We start from the raw sequence: 21,904 nt of genomic DNA, 5'->3' as shown, positions 1-21,904 counted from the left end.
ACCTAAGGAGCTGAATTTAGCATTAGGAATTCTGCAATAAAAAATAAAGTGTACAAATATCTAAAGGATAGTACTTGGAAGATAATGGCATCTGAATGCATATTTCCAATACCAAGTAAGTTATTTTAGTGTCAGTACTTTTATGAAGATACTTTTGTATGATTTCTTGTATCATTCCAGGCAGAAAGGAAAATGTTTTTTTCATTATTATAGGCACTATCTAAAGAAGAAATGGAAGCCAAAACTGATGTTGGGCTGATCAAAGGACATGCTTATGGCATTACTGCTGTAAAGAAAGTTTATGTTGGAGAAACTGGATTGATATCTTTGTTTGCTGATAAGGAAAAAATATATTTAGTACGACTAAGAAACCCTTGGGGTGGCAAAGAATGGAATGGACCATTTAGTGATGGGTAAGATAGTATGGCATCATCCTTCATTTGATTTATATTGTAGATATTGTTACTTAAATTTTCAAACATTAATGAAGTAATGCATTTCTTTTCATAAAACTTTCATTTTTAAATTGAAAATTTCATCTTATTTTAGACTGAAGTTGAAAGATAATTATTTGTAATGGCAAGAATGAATATTAAGCATCACTGTAGCTGAATGTGGTTTCTTGCACATAAAAATTATCGTTGACAAGAGCTAAACTGTGTGTTTCTCAACTAAAACAATAGTAAATAAATTGACTTTTAATATATTAGCTATATTTTTATATATATATCTTTTCCCCCCCCTCCAATAATTAGTATGGCAGGCTTGTGCTGGGTGATGAAATTCATCTCTCACTTAAATAATAACCAACCATCTTTGTACACAGTGAGATTTTAACTCGCAGCCTGTTGGTTTGAGAGGGGATATGTTAGCCATTCAATCAGGCATTAGAATTGATTTTAGACATTGCTGTAATAAGTATAGTGGAAAAGAAGTGGAACTAGCAGAAGTATAATAGAAATGCAATGCTCACATATTAGAAGATTTCCCTTAAATAGACTCCAGTTTGCTGGCCTGATTGACTAAGTGGCCTTACCCCATCCACAAACTAGATATATTATAGATCAGTTATCTTTTTTATATATGAGATTCACACATTTAAAAAAAAAAAAAAAGTGGACACATTCAAAATGAGAAATTGGACATTAAGACTTTTGTACCTATGGACCCACAGAAGCTTTCATTAAAGAGAATAACTGATATAAAGAAAAAAAAATATTCTAATTATGAGAGACTTAAAGAAAATGAATTTCAGATAACTACATAAATGTTTGTGAAAATTTGGAGCTAAAAAGTGTATTCAGAATATTACATTTACATTTCTTGATTCACTGCATAAGTAATCCTGTAGATGGATTAAAAAATTTGCTGTTTCAGTCCATTAAACTTCTAACATGAGTTTCTCCCACCAGTTAAGCTTTATCACAAGGATGATAGTGAATCATCGACCATCATGTGCAATATGTGTCTAGTGAGAAAACTCGCAGCCCAGTTGTAGAAGTCATGGAACAGACCAAGTGATGGGAACTTGCTTAATAGACCCTTATGCCAGACTTAGTCAAAAGCCTTTTAGATATCAAATGCAACCACTTGGGATTCACAAAACTTTTCAGTTATACTTATCCAGAGGTGGATGACAAATAATTCGATATCCCGTTGAGTAGAATTGGCAGTTCTTTATTAGTTGAGTACCTTCTGAGTAGCAGACGAGTTGGGTATTAATGATTCTCTCCATTACTTTGGAGAGAATTGAGGCAAGTGAGACAGAGAGAGAGAGATTGGGTGGTAGTTTGATGGTAAGGATTTATCGCCTTTCTTGGGAATGGGTTGAACATGGGCTGATTTCCAGGGTGTAGGGTAGATACCAATGGAATAATGGAACATAAAGAGGCAACATAGAACAGGAATCAACTTTTATGCATGATTCTTTATAACAGCTGGAGCGATATCATCAGTGCCGAGGAACCTTTTGAATATCTAATTTGGGCAGGATTTTTTGGATCACTTTTTAATGAAAGGTGAGATGAGGCATTGATTGTTGAGTGTTTAGAAAAGTTGGTGGAAATCTTCTATGCATGCATTTTAGGAAAAGTATGATGCAGAAGATGGTTTTTATGGGTGACAACACAGTAGACCCATCTGGTGTAATAGCAGTGGGAGTAGTTTTAGGCAGAAGTTATGGCTAACTGCTTTGGCAAGAGATTAAAAGGCATGGCTGCCATTTGGGTATGAAGCAAGCTTCCTGCTTTTGGCTCTTTGGAAATTGGTTTTCAATGCATTGATGATATTCTTGCAGCTATTTCAGGCTTTGGTGTAAGCAGTAAGGGAAGATGGATTTCAATGATAGCCAGCTGCAGTATGCTTGGTTCTTCATTTGTACAGGCTTCATGCATTTTTTTTTTTGGAGAACCAAGGCTTGCTTGTTTTCAGGGTGGTAATTTAGCGTGTAATGGAGAATAAATGCTTCTATATACCAGAGAGGATGGCTTTGGTGATCATTTGGTGCATATGCTTTGGTTAGAAGATCAAAAGCAATAATCCAACCAAGGAAATGAAGACACAACCTTCACAGTGTACTTGGAGGGATCCCTAGCGAGGAAGAGGTCTAGAGTGGTTGGGGTTATCTGGTACTTTGGGCATGTGAACTATTTGCCATCTATATTATGATGGCAAATGCCTCAACATCTTGATCTGTGTAGTTGAGCAGGAAAGCCAATTGGTATTGTGAGTTTAAAATCACTGTGGAGGAGAACCTCACTCTTAGGATAGTTGGATATTGACATTTAAATGTCAATATCCAGGAGAGGAAGTCAAAACGTTTGCAGTTGTTGGTGGCATTAGGAGAGTGATAGAAAAAGCATATGAATTTGATGGAGTGGGACAAAGAGAATTTCAGCCAAAGTGGAGCATAACTGGGAGAATCTAAGTTGAATGCTCTCTCTCTGACATGGTATTTACAGTGAACGTATATACCCCTCCCTCCCCCAAGCAAAAAGAAGTTGAAGAGTGTGTACTTATGAAAGTTGAGATGGATAATGCTTGGAGAGGCTGAAATTTGGGTTTCTATATATTGGTGAAGTGGATCTTGGAAGCCTGAGGTTTATTATTGACCAAGTGGATCATACACATTCTCTATGCAGAACTTGAACCTTTGTTTCCAAGATAGCTATTAGTAGCTCTTGATTTCCACACTAGTATTTCTCATTTAAAGTCAGCATTCCACATTTCCACACTACTTTGTTGATTCTTTCAGTTGTTGGCAAAGTCAGTGCTCTTGTTCATGTTGGTTGAAGGCAAGGTTGAGCTGGGCTTGTATATGCAGCTGAGGAGGCATGACTTTGAAGTTAGGTTAGAAATAACACATTTGATCAAAAACTGGAAACTACAAGTGCAAGAGCTGTGTGAGAAAAATTAGAGTGGTGGATAGATAGCAACAGTCAAAGGACCATATTAAAAATGAAAATATCAGATAATAAATTGACAAGTTATAATATTAGATAATTTGTAAGCAAAGCTAATCTATGTTGGTTATTGAATTAAAATTGGAGATGAAATATTACCAAACCAATTGTTGGAAGCAAAAATAATAGGACAATACTCATATAAAGATTAAGATACAAGTTGGCTTATGCAGTTTGGATTTCTTTAGGTCTGTCAGAATTGAAAGATTAGGAAATATTAATTGAGCTTAGAGTGTCAAAATATCTAATAATCCCATGAGGGATTATTAGACAATGATGAAAACCTGAAAATGATGATAATGGCTTCTAGTGATTACCAACTAAAAGTCCAGAGTTATATGTTTTGCATATCCACCATCATATTATACCCCTTCCCCATCCTCTCCTCTCTCCCCACATACAGATAGAAGAATTGGAGAAAGTTTCCATTTTTCTCCAATAAAATATTCATTTCAGAAGTATTTATTACATCTACTGATGTAGTTAATTGTGAAGAAGCTTCAATACTATATTCATTTTTCAAATGATTGTGATTATAGAAATACTGATCTTAAGCTTCATCCAATATCACCTTTCTTTTCATTTATGTTGGTGTTTATTGCACATTTATATTAGTCATCATAATCTTTCATGACTACTGGCAACAATGCCATCAGCTTCATTTGTAGGTATTTTTACAGATATGATTGATAAATAATAATTTATTGAAAGAAAATGAAGAGCACCACTGAAAATGAAGATGATTCATTTCTTGGGTGAAAGCTGTTTACTAAATTGTACTACTTTATTATCTTAAAAGTGCTGTATATTTTATTTACTTTTATATATAATGCAAATTACATTAATTAAAAAAAAAACATTGTGATAAAAACAGTATTATAAGAAGTGCAGTATTTTGTTCATTTTAAAATGATCAGTAGCAGTTTTAGCCACTGGTGGGACTTCTTAGCATCTATATTTCATTTATTAGTCAAAATTAAACCATCATTAGAAAATTTGCCTACCAATTTGCAAAATGAGCAAAAGTTTGCTACTTTGAAGTGTTGCCTCAATGCTGACCTATTGTAATTAAGACATGATTCAATTCCTATGTGCTTTATTCTAGGAGAAAAAAATCTAATGTTGATTTAATTTGTGTTTATAATTGCAATTTTTATTGCAAGCAGGAATCCTTTATTTGGCTAAAAATTATTACAGTCTTCTGATACACATCAGTCGTGACTTTACAAGCTTATTCCTTCAACTGTCTTTTGACTTCTCACAACGTTAGAATTTTTTTTAGTAATTGAGTATCCAAGTGGATCTGAAATGATCATTTATATAGTGAAATCCAGAAGTGTATTATAGTTAAAGCATTGTGCAGATCCCACCTTGGAATCATATTTTTAATTATAGTCAAGTGATACAACTTTTTTGCTGAATTCAAATTATAATTTTTTTTTTATTTTTTAAATCACATAACTGTTTTTCTTACTCAAAAGTTTCATTTCTTCGTGATGCCTTCTTTTTTTATTGCTTTAATGTAGTAGAATTTTTTTTGTAATGCTGGATTAATTTTTGCAATTAATGATTGAAATACTTCAAAATATTTCAGCTTTAAATGTTTATAACTGCTTTGAATTTCAGTTCACAGGAATGGGAACAGATATCAGAAAGTGAGAGAGAAAAGATTGGCCTCACATTTGATGAAGATGGAGAATTTTGGTAAGATAATTGCTTAAAATTTTAAGGTATATTGTATATATCTTAACATTTTAACTTTAAATTTTCATATAATGTCCATATATACTTCCTAGTTGGCCAGATGTTAGTGTCTCCACTTTCCAATTAGGAGATTGCATGTGCAAATACTGCCATGGCCATTTATGTTTGCGATTATCTTCAGGTAGGAAAACAATTTCATCACCCAGTGCGAGACCACCACTGCAATCAATTATTGAAGGCCTGAAGTGGCTTGAAAGTTTCTTGTTTGGTTTAGAGCAAGGTTTTTGAATTATGTAAAAAAAAAATAAAAATATGGTATGGTGCAAAAAACAGTACTGAACTTCAACACTCCCTTCAGTACACGTGCTATGAGATATGCTGTTCGACTGCATGCACATTAACAGATGAGCATGTGTACAGTCTGTGCCATCACATTTAGCTGTAGCAATGTTGTTGATGTTGGAAGAAAAGACTTTTATTGTTGAGCATTATTTTCATTCAAGCCTATGTTGAACGAATGGGTATTTCACCATGACCCGCCTTCAAACCTTGATGAACTAAGGGATAAAATTACACGATATGTCCAACAGATGTCCTAATCCATGTTCTTCAAGTTGACAGAGAACCTGTCTTGAAAGACAGGGTGTTCATTTCGAGCACGTAATCTACATCGTTAATGCTTTATTCGACCAAGATTCCACTAATAATTGTGGATGTACGTATCATTGTGTACACCTATATTTTTGTTAATAAAACCATTAAATCCATAACATATATTGTTGTAGTTATTCTGTATTGTTTTTTTAGTGCCATACTGTACAATAAATAAATAAATATAATTTTAAAAAACAAGCTTTATTCCACCTGTGTTACTAATATGCTATAGTTTTACAACCTTCAATGGGTGGGAGTCAAAGTTTTTCTACTGAATTGGATAAGTTGTATAAATTCAATGAAGTCTTTATATATGATTATATTCTCTGATAGTTTTAAAAAAATGAATGAAAATGAAGGTAAAAAAAAAAAAAAAAAATCCAGAAATTCAGATTGAATCCTGCATATATATACTTTATTTAACACATTGTCCCCCCCCTCCCCCTTTTTTTTCTCTCCATTTGACTAAATAATACAATAAAGAGTTATAGTAATTTACTGTTTATTCCAACTTATTGAGAAATTGATTGTTTTGATTATAAAGTGGAAGAATGTTAGGTTGACGTATTGTTGTGTGCAGTGTGGTGTAGAAGAATAGCACATCATGCAAATGTAACTAATAAAACATTTGCCTTTGTTGGATTAATTATTCTAGGCAATTAATCCATTAAGAAAAAACTTAGCCAATGTTAATTAAGAATTTCTCAGTAAACTACTGGTAAAAGTAATTTTTAATTTTATTTATTACTGTTGCATTCATTTATGGATCTAATCTGTTTATAAATGATACAGGAAATGATTTTTATTATTATCAGTATTATCAGAAGCATTCTGAGAGTCAAGGAGTCATTGAGGGTGGCCATACATAACCTACTTTGGCTGTTGTACCTTCTTAAACTCCTTCACACTAGATAGTTTAATCATGAATATCATTAGTAACCACACATAGTATTCCAAATAATACTAATCATTAAACTATCATTCCAGGCTTTTCAATCTACAGATATGTTGGAAAACATTTATTTTTTTTGTCAATTGTTTACAGTGTTAAGCAACCTCCTAAAGATGCTGTTAGCCATATGAACAGTGGCAGCCTGTGAAGTTTTAAGTGGGGGTGCTGCCTATACAAAATAATAAAAAAAATATTTTTTTTCCTAATCAGTAATCAATTTATTAATAAATAAATCTACAGATTTATTTATTAATAAATCTTAAAACTTAAAACTTCACAGGCCACCACTGCATATGAACAACAAAACATGTCAAGAAAATGCATCTAGTATTAATAAAAAAAATATATATATATGAAAAAAAACATATAAGAGCAAATTGAATAATAACTTGGTTTTAACTCATATACATTTTTCATTTATACTGGATGTATTTTCTCGACATTTCATTGTTTATATTGCTAACTGCATTTTTAAAACCTGATTATTTATTACTCATAGTGAATTGCGTTACACACATGAGCAAATTGCCAGCTGGTGTAGGTGATGTATGGTCTTCATCTTTGAGTCCTTGACTCCCTGGAGATCTCATATAATCATGTATATAATAAAAATATTCAATTAGAAAGGCCCAAGTATAAAAGTGATATTTGAAAGTAATGTAAAACTTTTTTTTACTTTTTATACTTTTTATACTTTTATAACTTACTTTTAGATTATAATTTAGAAAACAGTCAGAGGTCAAATTCCAGATGATTCAAGTACTGCTGTCATAGTACCTATCTATAAAAGAGGAAAATAAAACAATTGAGCATTACAGAGAAATTTTCCCACTGAGTTTTCCAACTAAGATTTATGCAAGCATACTTGAGAAGCTACTGAAAGAAACTTGGAGAAGAACAAACAGTGGTCAGGATCAGTCTCTTTAAAAGAGACAGCAAAGAAATCATTGGAATATAACAAGAATCTATACTTAAGTTTTGTAGATCTAAAAAAGGCATATGACATGGTTCTAAGAGAGAACCTGTTCAAAACACACAATTATGTGGTTTTAAATGGGACATTGTACCAAACAATAATATTTAAGTTGGAAGTCAGTGGTCAGAATTGAAGTAGGTATAGGAAGATAATGTAAAGTCAGGTGTGAAACAAAGGTGCACACTGTTGTTCATCATCTGTATGGGTCACATTATGAAGGAAAGTGGCAAACAAAAATCTTTTGTGGGTGGGAGCCACATAAATCATTAAACTTGATATCAAAATTCGCAAATGCTAATCTCAGCTGTTTACATATCATGTGTTATCTTAGCTCTTTTATCCACACACATGGCATGAAAATCAGCAAAAACCAAAACTCTTAAAATGGGTAGGCGCATACAGTGTCGTAACTAGCTTTTTTTTCGGTCCTGTGCAAGATTTTATTTTTAGCCTCCCCCCCCCTTTTTTTTTTGAACAGGGTTGCTAATTTTTGGTTAGGTTCAAAGGAAGTTTGACTGTTTCAGTGTTGTGTCTTTTGAGAATACATGAAATTTTTGTTGAGGAGGCTCCAGATGTAGGAGATAGCAGGGCTCCAGAAATACAACTTAAATCTACTTGCCAGAGAAAAATTTTGTCCACTCAAGGTATCAGTCTACTTTGCATAAATGTTGTTACAGGTGATGTCTTAAAAAAACTGAACATTACACTGACAAAGTAATACATTCTTTAATTCTCACTATACATTATGCATAATTATACAGAAATTTGTTTTCCTTTAATGTGGGTTTAAGATGTACACCATGGTATAGTTCATAACTTTGTGTGATGAGTTGTGTTGTCTGAAGCATGAATTTATATAAATTATCCACAAACAATAATTTGATAGGAAAGAAAAATAATAAAATTTGCAAAATTAGAGTAGATATTTTTCATGATGCACTGACACATGATTTGGTCTTTGACTTGTCTTTGCAAGATAATTGTATTTTTTAAATAACAGTATTAAAAAGCATTTTCAAAATGCAGAATGTTCAAGTTATTAAATACTTGAACATTTTGCATGTTGAAAATGCTTTTTAATACTGTTATTCAAAAAATTACAATTACGCACCTATATACATATATAAGTGTGTAATTGTAATATATACTATAACACTACATAAGGGATAAAGGTGTTTCAAAGAATAAAATGTATAGATACTATAATTAAAAATTAAAATCTAATTAAATATCCCTTGCTTAATGCGGTTTTACTTAACACGGGATTTGATTAATTGCGGCAATCCCTTAATATACGTGACAAGAGTTTTGATTAACGCGCCTTTAACCCTGCAGAGACTGCAGCTGATCTGACAGATACATGCAAAATAAATATTCTTACACAATTAAGTGTATAGCTTGGAGGTCATGAGTCTTGGAGGATATGTTACGAGTGATATTCCGCACCATATTTTGCTGTCAGTTTGGTTTAACACATCTTACGTAAAGGTTTGTGAAATTTGACAGTAAATTATATCTGAGAGATACTGCAACCTCCGATGTCAGTATAGTATGGTTTAATTGTTTTTTTTTTTTTTATTCTTTGTTCAGTAATTTCTAGATTGTAACTGAAAATAAATAAACCATCATGTATTACTGAAATAGAGAGCCAAAGGCTTATTTATGATACATGTCCTCTAGAAGATGTGCTTTACATTATGGAAAATACTAAGGAAAGTGATCTGGAGCTTACTCCACCTTTGCTACGAGTTGCTCATAAGGTTGCTTATGCTTGCTTCAGCCAAAATGTTTGGTTTCTATATATTCAGCACAAAACTCTTCTAGTTTCTATATTCGGCTATGAAATAATGTTGGATTCAATATCCACTTAATTTATACCATCATGTATTATATTTGCAGTGTTTTTTCTTTATGTTTTATTGCTTGTTTGCCAAGGTCTGGAGAGTCATTTTGCTTGTTATAGTAGAATTTATGCTGATAAGAAAAAAACTAAAACTGTTCAAACGACTCTTGATAACTTCTTTTTATAAAAAAATTGCAGTAAATAATGTAGGTACAAGTATTTATTAAACGTTTACTTTGCATTCAATTTTTATCTTTCCTAAATGAGTACCATATAAAATGAATTATTAATACAGTAATCGATCATGGACGAATTGTAATTTTTACCATTGATTATTAGATTTGATTAAAGCCATTTTGATATACGCGGTAACATTGAAGGATTAATTAACACATTAATCGAGGGATACCTGTACTTAGTATTTAATTAGATTGTGCCAATTTAAATTTTGTGTTTATAATTGTCATTTTTTATGATGAATTTATATTGTGAGAAAAGCACAATTATTTAAATAACAGATTGTTCATTACACATGTTGTGTACTGTATATACATTTTAAGTAATGATAATGATTTAATTATAAAAATTATTACTGAATTATAAATAATTGAGTAATAATTTAATTATTACTCAATTATTGGAAATAATTGAGTAAGTTTTTCTTAAATAATTTAAGAAAAACTTACTTGTTTTCTTGCACACTTCAGGTGTGAGATTTACTGTTTTCAAGTAAAGCAGCATAATTATAACCCAATGGCAGCTTATTTTTCTTTCTTCATGACTGGAACAGAAACTGGAAGTGTGATGCATAGTGTAGCATGCATGGAGTGAGAAGAATGCTAAATCTGATACTGCTGTGAGAGAAATGAGGAAGAATTTTGGAACTCAATAGTGGATATTTATGTAGTCTTTCATATAGAAAGAAAAACGTTTAAAAGTTATCAATTGTTATATTACGACAGTGACAACAGGACAACTGTTGAGGCAAGAAGATATGATAGGTTGAGTTTTTAAAGACTGTTTGTTTCTTTGTAGTCTTTCATGAAATAGAAAGAAAAATTAAGTTCTGAATCTTGCAAGGAGATAAAAGGACAGAAGAAAGTGAAGATGATTGTTTAAGTTAGGACTTTTAGAGAAACCTGGCAACTAAAATTGCAGTTGTGCTTGTGATTATTTAATAGGGAATATTGTAGTGTTCAAATTAAGGATTTCAAACACAGAAGTTGTATTTTCAGCTCTCTAGAAATAAAATCATTGATCGCACAATCGTGTTCCAGAAAGCATGGCTCAAACATTTTGCATTAAAAGTTCCAATGCAAATAGTTACCATATTTGTTGTAACTCTCCTTGTATATTGATACACGGAGTGTTACATATATTGTATTCATATATTGTATATACATTGTATTCATGTTACTAAAAGTATATTTAATAACTTATAAATTACAAACATGAGACATTTTTAATTGGAAATGTTAAAAATTAAATAATTATAAAATTATTCAAGTTTGAATGAAACTATTATAAGTTCCAGATTTCCTTTTCCTAATTGGGATGGGGGAGGGTACATAGTTGTTACTAAAATTTTAAAAGGGACATGTGGGTACAGAAAGTTTGGGAAACATTGGCCTAGATAGTAGACAAGTTTCATCACCTGGTGTGAGACTACTATCTGATTATTGAAGGCAAGAAGTTACTTGAAAAAGTTCAGTATTTGGTCTCTAGATCAGGATTTCCTGCTATGTCAAAAAAAAATAATAAATAATAATAATAAAATACAATTAGTAAAAAAAAAAAATCTTAAGCTTACAACATTTCTTGAGTGGGAGTCGCATAAGACTTTCATAAACATTTATACCACAGGAAGTGTTAAATGCACAGGCTGCTTGTAGCCAAGTGGAAATGCTCTCCACTTGGCCTCGACTATCATTGTCACTTTACATTATTTCTTATTCTTGTGTAGAGGCTTAAGTGCTGTGAGGACATTATGTTGGAGGTTTAATGGATTTTTTACAACACTAAAAAGAATTAAATTAGAATTTAATGCTTCCTATATTTCGTCCTAGTCACTAGGACATCTACAGGGATTACAAAAACAATTAATGTAACATGCACACAAAAACTTACAATACTAAGTCCAACCACGTGGGTGACACTAAAGTCCTATCTAGGTGGAGCGCCCTCTAAGGGCGGTAGTAGGTGGCCTGGAATGTAAGGTGGGACCTCTGGTGATGAGTGTTTCCCAAATCTTCGGAAGCTTAATGCAACCGTATTTATTAAGATTTGGTTGGTTTCTGAGAGCTGCTGCTGCTTCTAAGAAAAGTCTCTCTTTCTTGAATTTGCTGTGGTGGAGCATGGTGGTTTTCTTCCATGATACTCTGTGGGTGGTGTCCTTTTCTTAGAAGCAGCAGAAGCTCTCAGAAACCAACCAAATCTTAACAAATACGGTTGCATTAAGCTTCCGAAGATTTGGGAAACTCATCACCAGAGGTCCCGCCTTACATTCCAGGCCACCTACTACCGCCCTTAGAGGGCGCTCCACCTAGATAGGACTTTAGTGTCACCCACGTGGTTGGACTTAGTATTGTAAGTTTTTGTGTGCATGTTACATTAATTGTTTTTGTAATCCCCGTAGATGTCCTAGTGACTAGGACGAAATATAGGAAGCATTAAATTATAATTTAATTCTTTTTAGTGTTGTGAAAAATCCATTAAACCTCCAACATAATGTCCTCACAGCACTTAAGCCTCTACACAAGAATTCTAATCATCCATGGAGAAGATTTAGCACGTAAATCCAAGCAATACGGTAAGTCAAAACTACGACTATCTAGACAACTAAATAGGCTGGCCTTTTTAAAAAGATGTCGGGATACAAGAGTGATACCGAAATGTGTTAAAATGAAGACCAATTTCCATTCCAAAAAAGCACTCCGTATATATAAACGTGCCAGCCTAGCATTAATACGCGAACAAATCGCCTCTACTCGTGCCGCCCTCGCAGTGACGAACGCCGCCATTGGCTCCTTACAGTCAGAGCTCTCTACCGTTCTTAACCCTGAACTTTGGTCGATTCTCTCTGACATTTCGGAAACTTCCGCACAGAGAGAATTTCAAAAAATAAAAAACAAACACGTCAAGAAATACAGCAACCTGGTTAAAGACAAACCACAACCACAAATTCAACCGCTCCAGACAGTAATAAACCTCTCTTCCAAAAGGCTCGAGGATGCCGTCAGCGCCCTTGGCCTCGGCCGTAATTTTGCTGTCGCCCCGAAAGAAGTGCCGGTGCTCGATGTAATGGTTAACGTCGAACGGGGGATCGGTCGCTTACCATCGGAGGTAGCCAACAACATCAGACTCGACGTAGCCAACATCCTCGCTCACTCTTTGCTTCCTAAAAGTAGCTTATCTTATGCCCAACGCATGGCTCTCCAGAAACTACGCAAAGAAAAAAGTATCGTCATCACCAGAGCGGATAAGGGTAATGCCACAGTTGTTCTTAATACCAGCGAATACAAGCGTAAAATGAACATTATCCTCCGCGATTGCGCTACCTACATCCCGCTAGAACACGACCCCACAAAAACAAGTTAAGAAATTAAAAATCTTACTTAAAAAAGTAACCTCCTGGCCCCCTGACGTCACAAAAAAACTTAAACCTTTCCGCTTTCATCCCCCCCCCCCCGAATATACGGTTTACCAAAAATCCACAAACCGAATTCCCCACTCAGACCTATAGTAGATGCCACCAATGCACCTTGTTACAGACTGTCTAATCAGCTGGCCAACTCTCTGTCCCCCCTCACCGGAAATTCAGCTTCCTATATAAAAAACTCGACCCACTTTAAAGCCCTCACAGAAAATTTAACCTTGAACAATACAGACATATTAGTAAGCTTTGATATCTCCTCTTTGTTTACCAATATTCCCTTAACTGACACTTTATCTCTCTTAGAAAACGTTTTCCCCTCTGACATCTTAGATCTCTTTTCCTTTGCCATCAACTCTGGGTATTTCTCTTGGAATAACAAAATCTACAAGCAGATAGAGGGAACCGCCATGGGTTCCCCCCCTCTCACCCCCCCTTGCCAAAATCTATATGGAAGATTTCGAAAAACGAGCCATAGACTCAGCCCCACTCAAACCTTCTATCTGGCTAAGATATGTAGATGATGTGTTCTCCATATAGCCTCATGGCCCAGACACGTTAGACTCCTTCCTCGGTCATCTCAATAGCCTACATCCAAGAATCCAGTTTACTATGGAAAAGGAAAAGAACAATTGTTTACCCTTCCTAGACACCTTAGTCACGCGCCTGCCTAATGATACAATTGCCTTCACTGTATACAGAAAACCCACACACACAGGCAGATACATTCACAAACTCTCCCACCACCACCACCCCTCACAACAATATGGCATCATTAAAACCCTTACCAAGAGAGCCCACAATCTTTGTTCCAGTGGAACTGCCCTCACTACTGAGCTTAACCACATACACAGAACTTTCCTCTCCAATGGCTACAGCGAACACAGTATCAAAAAAATAATCAATTCCTCCCCCATTCCCCATCCCTCTCATCAATAAGATTTTAAAAATGCCATCACCATACCCTACATCCGAGGCACCTCGGAAAAAATAGCCAAGTTACTAAAAAAGTATAACCTACACACAGCATATAAGCCCTACCGCAAACTTGCTACCCTTATCCGTTCTACGAAAGATCAGCTCCCTCCTCTCTCTCTGCCTGGAGTTTACAAAATACCCTGTTCCTGTAAGCTTGCATACTTTGGACACAGACAGACAGATCAGCATCCATCTGCCTGGAGGAACACAAGTCGTACATCGTTAAACACAACTATGGCCATTCAGGCTTGGCTGACCATGTTTTGGACACCACCCACAGAGTATCATGGAAGAAAACCACCATGCTCCACCACAGCAAATTCAAGAAAGAGAGACTTTTCTTAGAAGCAGCAGCAGCTCTCAGAAACCAACCAAATCTTAACAAATACGGTTGCATTAAGCTTCCGAAGATTTGGGAAACACTCATCACCAGAGGTCCCACCTTACATTCCAGGCCACCTACTACCGCCCTTAGAGGCCTCTCCACCTAGATAGGACTTTAGTGTCACCCACGTGGTTGGACTTAGTATTGTAAGTTTTTGTGTGCATGTTACATTAATTGTTTTTGTAATCCCCGTAGATGTCGTAGTGACTAGGACGAAATATAGGAAGCATTAAATTCTAATTTAATTCTTTTTAGTGTTGTAAAAATTCCATTAAACTTCCAACATAACATTATTTCTTACTAGATTCATAGTGATACAGTATTTTCATTTTATACTTTATCCTTTACATGTAAACCAAATGGCCAACACCTGACATCCTAAACAAATACTAAAATATAAGCCAATTGGAAAGAGAAGGCAGGGTAGACCTCAAAAAAAGATATTGGATGGTTATTGAGACTGGAACAGACCAATTTAGTCTATACCCATAATTAGTGTTATGATGATGATGATTCTTTATTTTATTTTTACATCCCATACTGCTATCTTAGCAGTATTGGATGGATAATGAGACTGGAACAGATCAGTATGGTCTATATCCATAATTAGTATTATGATGATGATCCTTTATTTTACTTTTACATCATACCATACTATTTCACCACTATTCCTTTAACAGAGTTCTCACCATTTCCTTGCATGTGTATTCTTAAATATGGTAATAATACACATGTTTGAGTTTGTGGTGAGGTTGTCTGTAAGGATAAAAAAATCAGAACTCCCTGGTGGACACAGGAAGTTAAAGAGGCAGTGAAGGAAAACAAGAAAGCATATCAAAAGTTCCTGTCAAATAAGTCAGCTTGTGCTCTTAGAGAATACAGAGACAAATGCAAGAATGCTAAACACTGTGTGAAACTAGCTAAACAAAAGTCATGGGAAGACTTTGGCAAGAATATAGAAAATAAATATCAAGAAGGTGGCAAAATATTCTGGAGGTTGTTGAAGAAGCTTAGGAGGAAAGAGTGCTGTTAAAGGAGTTAGAGATGATAAAGGTGACATGAAAACAGGAGAAAAAGATATCCTTGAAGTATGGAGTAATTACTTTGAAAAACTGCTAAATGAAACAAGCAGTGATGACAGCACAGTGGTAAAAAACACTGACCAGGCATGCAGTCAGGAATACATATCCATACTTGAAGTAGAAAATAATAAATTTAGTTTAATCCTTTATCCAAGTGTGAGCAAACAAAGTTTGCGCCTGAAAGTATCTTCAGGACTGGGTTAAGGTGGTACACACCAGGGCAACTCGTTGCAAAGGTGGAGCAAGCTACCAACACTCCTATCCTAGTATCTCCTATAATGCAAAACACATCTCCTTGCGGATATGTCTATTTTGTTATGCATTAAGGGAAGGGCCACTACCCAGACCGGTTTCGACCTTTATTGAGGTCTCTTCAGTGGGAGCCAGGCCCAAGTCGAGATATCAGGCAGAAGCATTTGCAGGTCATCTCCACCTATAGGAATTGCCAATTGGTGTGCCACCCTTTTTTAATAAATTACTCTGGATTTAGAGAAAGATGTTGAAAGTTTATTTTCCACTTGGTTAGAGTATAATAAATTTAGTTTAATCCTTTATCCAAGTGTGAGCAAACAAAGTTTGCGCCTGAAAGTATCTTCAGGACTGGGTTAAGGTGGTACACACCAGGGCATTATAGGAGATACTAGGATAGGAGTGTTGGTAGCTTGCTCCACCTTTGCAACGAGTTGCCCTGGTGTGTACCACCTTAACCCAGTCCTGAAGATACTTTCAGGCGCAAACTTTGTTTGCTCACACTTGGATAAAGGATTAAACTAAATTTATTATACTCTAACCAAGTGGAAAATAAACTTTCAACATCTTTCTCTAAATCCAGAGTAATTTATTAAAAAAGGGTGGCACACCAATTGGCAATTCCTATAGGTGGAGATGACCTGCAAATGCTTCTGCCTGATATCTCGACTTGGGCCTGGCTCCCACTGAAGAGACCTCAATAAAGGTCGAAACCGGTCTGGGTAGTGGCCCTTCCCTTAATGCATAACAAAATAGACATATCCGCAAGGAGATGTGTTTTGCATTATAGGAGATACTAGGATAGGAGTGTTGGTAGCTTGCTCCACCTTTGCAACGAGTTGCCCTGGTGTGTACCACCTTAACCCAGTCCTGAAGATACTTTCAGGCGCAAACTTTGTTTGCTCACACTTGGATAAAGGATTAAACTAAATTTATTATACTCTAACCAAGTGGAAAATAAACTTTGAAGTAGAAAAAGCCATCAAAGGCTTGAAATGTGGAAAGGCAGCAGGAGTAGATGATATTCGACCAGAAATGCTGAAGTATGGTGGTATAAGAGTCTTACAGTGGCTGCACTGCATAGTTCAGAAAGCCTGGACAGAGGGACTAATTCCCGATGATTGGAGCAGAGCTCTCATAGTACCCATATATAAAAAGGGAAATAAAACTGCATGTGAGAATTATAGAGGTATTTCCCTACTGAGTGTTCCTGGCAAGATCTATGCAAATAACAGTTGAGAAGAATTGTGGAAGAAAAGCTTGGTGAAGAACAAGCTGGATTCAGGCCAAATAGAGGCTGTCAGGATCAGATCTTCACTTTGCGACAAATAGTCGAGAAAGCATGGGAATATAACAAAGATCTGTATTTTAGTTTTGTCGATTTGGAAAAGGCATATGACAAGGTGCCAAGAGAGAAGCTATTCAATACGCTGCAGTTATATGGTGTCAATGGGGCATTATATCAAGCAATACTTAGTCTTTATTTGAGTTGTAAGTCAGCAGTTAAAATTGAAGGAAGTACAGGAAGATGGTTTAATGTTAAATCTGGTGTGAGACAAGGATGTACATTATCCCCTCTGTTATTCATTATCTATATGGATCACATTATGAAGGAAAGTGGTATTAAACATATCAAAATTGGAGATGTTAATGTCAGCTCTTTGCTTTATGCGGATGATGTTATACTTCTAAATAAATCTGCTACAAGTCTACAAGATTCTCTGACTAAATTGAATAGCTGTTGTAATAGATATGGTATGAAGGTCAGCAATAAAAAGACAAAGACAATGAAAATAGGCAGAATCATTGAAAATGTCAACTGTGTTGTGAATGGAGAACCTGTGGAACAAGTAAAGCATTTCAACTGTTTAGGCACGATTTTTACTGAAGATGGTAAATAAAATATAGAAATAGACAACAGAATCAGCAAGCTGGTATTGTGGGAAGTCAATTGAATAAAGTCATATGGAATAAGAGAGAAATTAGTCGGAACACTAAATTAGCTGTATACAAGACAGTGTTCAAACCAGTTTTAACTTATGGATCTGAGAGCTGGGTCAGAAGTAAAACACTTTACCAAAGACTGGAGACCACAGATATGAGAGTCCTGAGAAAGATTATAGGTGTGAACAGATGGCATCAATGGCAATATCATATTAAAAACGAGGATATTAGGAAAGAACTTGACATTGTCAGCATCCAGGAATGCGTTAGCAGAGCTAATCTCAGATGGTATGGTCACCTAAACAGAATGGACGAGGAAAGATTAGCAAAAGAAGTGTTCTCTGCCAGGTTGGCAGCTAAACGACCCAGAGGAAGACCAAGATATAGGTGGATTGATATGGTACAAAGTGCCTTAGACGATAGAAATATAAGATCTGATAATGTTGGAGTCTTGACAAGTAACGGACTGATTTGGAGGAAAATTGTAGATAGGAAATTAATGATGTAATTTTTTTCATGTAGTACTATCATATCCTGTACATGGCAGGAATTTGCATCCTATGTTTGCATCCTAAACCAAGAATATAATTTCTTGGTATCTTTAATTTATTCTAATGAAATTGTTTGCTAGGCTGATCACAACTGATTCGCATACTACACAAAATGATAATTAAACTTTTTCAAACATATTTGTGCAAATTACACAGACAAAATTTTGCATGTTGACATGAATGCACGTACAGATATTCACGTTAGCATGAATGTCTGTATGTTCATTTGTTGGTTGTGGGCTGTATGATGAACTGCAAATGGTATTGAAGTTGGCTCTGTGTATCCCATAATGCAAAGAACACTTCCTTTTGGATGTGTATATTGCTGTGCATTATGGGAAGGGTCACTAACCATACCAGCCTACTTTTTTGCTTACAGTTGGGTACAGGATTAAAAACAATAATATAATTTTTAGCAATTGTAATATCCTTTGTAACCAAGCAAAGATTAATTCTATACTAGCTTTTTTTCTTGGTCTGACTATTACATTTGGGTTTGAAGAATGCCTGGACAATAATCTTGCAATGCAGTATTCTAAGTAATATACAAAGAAAATATAGTGACGAGAGGCTCTTTCTCGTTGTTGGATTAAAGTTACTAGTTTAATAGATTAGAAGAAGATGTGTATAAGAACTCATGAGCACATAGCAAGCATCTACACCTGTAACGTGAATGTATTATATCCATAAATTCTGTGATCTCTTTCTGCTAGTTGTGTTTTATGAGGTAATATACCTGAAATTCTGGGTGAACAAAATTCTTGGAACCCAGTATGAAATTGACTAATGCACTAGTAGTTGAAAAGCTGCTTAACTTCATAGTTAAGTAAAAGTTTTTTTTTTTTACTTAACTACGAGGTTAAAAAAAAAATCATGATTGTAATGCACGTTGGATTTATCAGAAAAATGTTGTCAGGCCTTCCATGACACTTGGTGTGAAGGAAGTGAAGTTCTGGAATTGAGAATTTACCAGGTGACCAGTTGGCTTATTAGAAATGGTCATAATTAGCTTTCAGAGATATCCAGTTCATTCAAACTTTACTCGCCTCAAATTATTCATAATCTGAATCCTGTAGAATAACAGAGGTTCATCGCAATTCTAGATTATTTTAGGTAAATACATGTCCCTCATTGAATCATTGTAATGGTAATTGCATTAATGAATGAATTCTCTACTGCTATCGTTAATCTTTATGAAAGCATTTTATGAATGTTTACTGCTTCATTCAAATCAAAGGGTATATGCACATTATTTTATAAAAATAGTTTTTTTAACCTTATAAAAAATCAGCTCCAAAAAAATGTCAATCTGAGACCATTTGAAAATATTGTACATATTAAAATGCTGAAAATAGCTTTATTCATTTTTTTTCCAGGATGCGCATTGAGGATTTTTGTCAGCACTTTACTGACATGTCTATATGTCGGATTGTAAATACATCATGGTTCAGCTTCAGTAAAACATGGAGTGAAGCTCATTTTGTTGGTCAGTGGACAACAGGTGAAAAAGGAACCAGTTTAGATAGGGCAGGAGGATGCATCAACCATAAACATACCTTTCTTAGAAATCCTCAGGTATAGTGTAAACATGCAATAAAACATTTCTTAATCATCCTCTAAAAATAAAATTGCTTATTTTTTTTATTTTCTATATGTAAATATGACAGTTTGCTAGGAGGGAGAAAAAATACTCTATATAATTTTGAAGGAAGTTTTATTAGTTGTTCAGATTATGCCATAGCAAGCATCTACATCTATAAGTATTATATCTATTATTAATATATTATATTATATCCATAAATTATTATGAATTCTGTGATCTCTCTGCTAGTCATATTTTATTTGAGGTAATATACCTGAAATTCTGGCTGAGCAAAATCATTGCACCCCATTATGAAATTGATTAATGCACTTTTCCTGTGCTGCTGCCATAGGACCTTTCCACATAAAAACATTGTCAGTACCAACTTCACCGGTGCCTCCATGTTATTATCTCCAGACACTGCGACATTTACCTTTCATTTGGAAAGATCTGGGCTCACATCACATCCAGAATGTTTCTAAAATTTCAAGTGAAGGTTACTGGGTTTATATGGAGATGTGAGTAGTAAAGGAAATTGGGTTTTCTTCTTGCTGAGCAGGTTTGCTGACCAGAAAGCATGCAGGATTAAGGTCTAATATGCTGACTCATACTTTTGAATAACAAAATAACTGACTGCGCTGCAGAAGCATTCAAAGTAAATATGAAGCAGATTGAATATGTACATACATGGACATGCAAGCATAGAAGTTAGGAGAGATAATACAATAGTGTGTTTGGGAATATGTAAGTTAGATATTACAACTTGATTTACAGTTAGTAATATGTGCATTCACTCAAGTAAATGGCAAGGAACCACAGTTTTACAGTGAAAGTAGAAGATAAAAGTTATAATTAATTTCTGTTTGTGCTTGTTGAGATATGGCAGCTTCTGTTGCCTAAACCAAGTATTTGTTTTGGGAACTGAAATCTGCTGCAACATTTGGGCATATTTGTATTGCAAAATGTTTCTCCATTGTTTTGACCTGCATATTATATTAATTCTCATTAATGCAGCTTCAAATGAAAGGCTTCTTCACCACATGGAAGCACATGAGAAAGTTTGAGGCAGGTTTCCAAAACTGAAAGTTTGGGAAACAGTGTTTGATTCTGCTAGGGCAGTGTTTTTTTTTTTTTTTTTTTTTTGTTACTAGGGCACTGGGAAACAGTGCCCTAGTAACAAAGTGTTAAATTGTGAATGAAGAATTTTATGATTTATTAATACTTCATTCATGATTTAACATGTATTGTATTTCCTTAGCTAAGTTTGCTCCTAGGTAAATTGTAAATTAAACACTTACTGTCAAATTTTTATTGAAATAATAATTGTAATTTTTTTAGTTATTTATTCTGTATAAATTCTTTATATAATTTGTAAATATATCCTAAATGAACTGTGATATATGTTTTTTTTTATTATTGTAAATGAAAGTGAAAGTAAATTTAAGCAATTCTGCTAATGAGATTTGATTGGTCACTGTCAAGGAAACGGAGTTATTTTTAGGTATACAGTACTCACGCATGATTAGAGCGTGAGTACTGTATACGAGGGGGAGAAAAGAGTTGTTATGAGCTGAACTGGTCAGAACCGGATTTTGGCGGGAAAGAGGAGAACAGAGTTAATTCGAAAACGAAAGTAAGATATAAGGAGAAGCCCTAGAGAGAGCATAGAGTGCGATAACGAGTGGCAGAAGGGGAATTTATATATGCCCGAAATCGACTAGGAAGGATCAGGAATTAATAGGCATTTAGATTTATTTCTATGGGAGTTCTGATACCGATAAATTCCAAATGTTTAGTGGAAGAATAGTGCAGAACTGAAGTTGATACATAGAAGAAAATAAGGAATTAGTAGATAACTTGAACCAAGTACATCAAGACTTGTGCATTTCTG

The 21,904-nt window shown here is 34.6% G+C and overlaps 1 protein-coding gene across 1 annotated transcript in view; it reads left to right on the top strand.

Moving 5' to 3' along the window:
• Window positions 1–21,904, top strand: part of LOC150104204 (calpain-5-like) — a 150,841-nt gene that overhangs the window by 65,030 nt on the left and 63,907 nt on the right. The window contains exons 6-8 of the mRNA XM_090397307.1: window positions 214–413; window positions 5,088–5,165; window positions 19,808–20,006. Coding sequence (XP_090253433.1) covers window positions 214–413; window positions 5,088–5,165; window positions 19,808–20,006 — 477 coding nt within the window. The remainder of the gene's footprint in view (window positions 1–213; window positions 414–5,087; window positions 5,166–19,807; window positions 20,007–21,904) is intronic.

This window comes from Typopeltis vanoorti, chromosome 8 (genome assembly GCF_054136105.1).
Source record: "Typopeltis vanoorti isolate ZY-2024b chromosome 8, IOZ_Tvanoo_1.0, whole genome shotgun sequence".
Taxonomy (NCBI): domain Eukaryota; kingdom Metazoa; phylum Arthropoda; class Arachnida; order Uropygi; family Thelyphonidae; genus Typopeltis; species Typopeltis vanoorti.
Note: the sequence above shows the minus strand (reverse complement) of the source record. Positions and strands in the feature narration are given on the sequence as shown.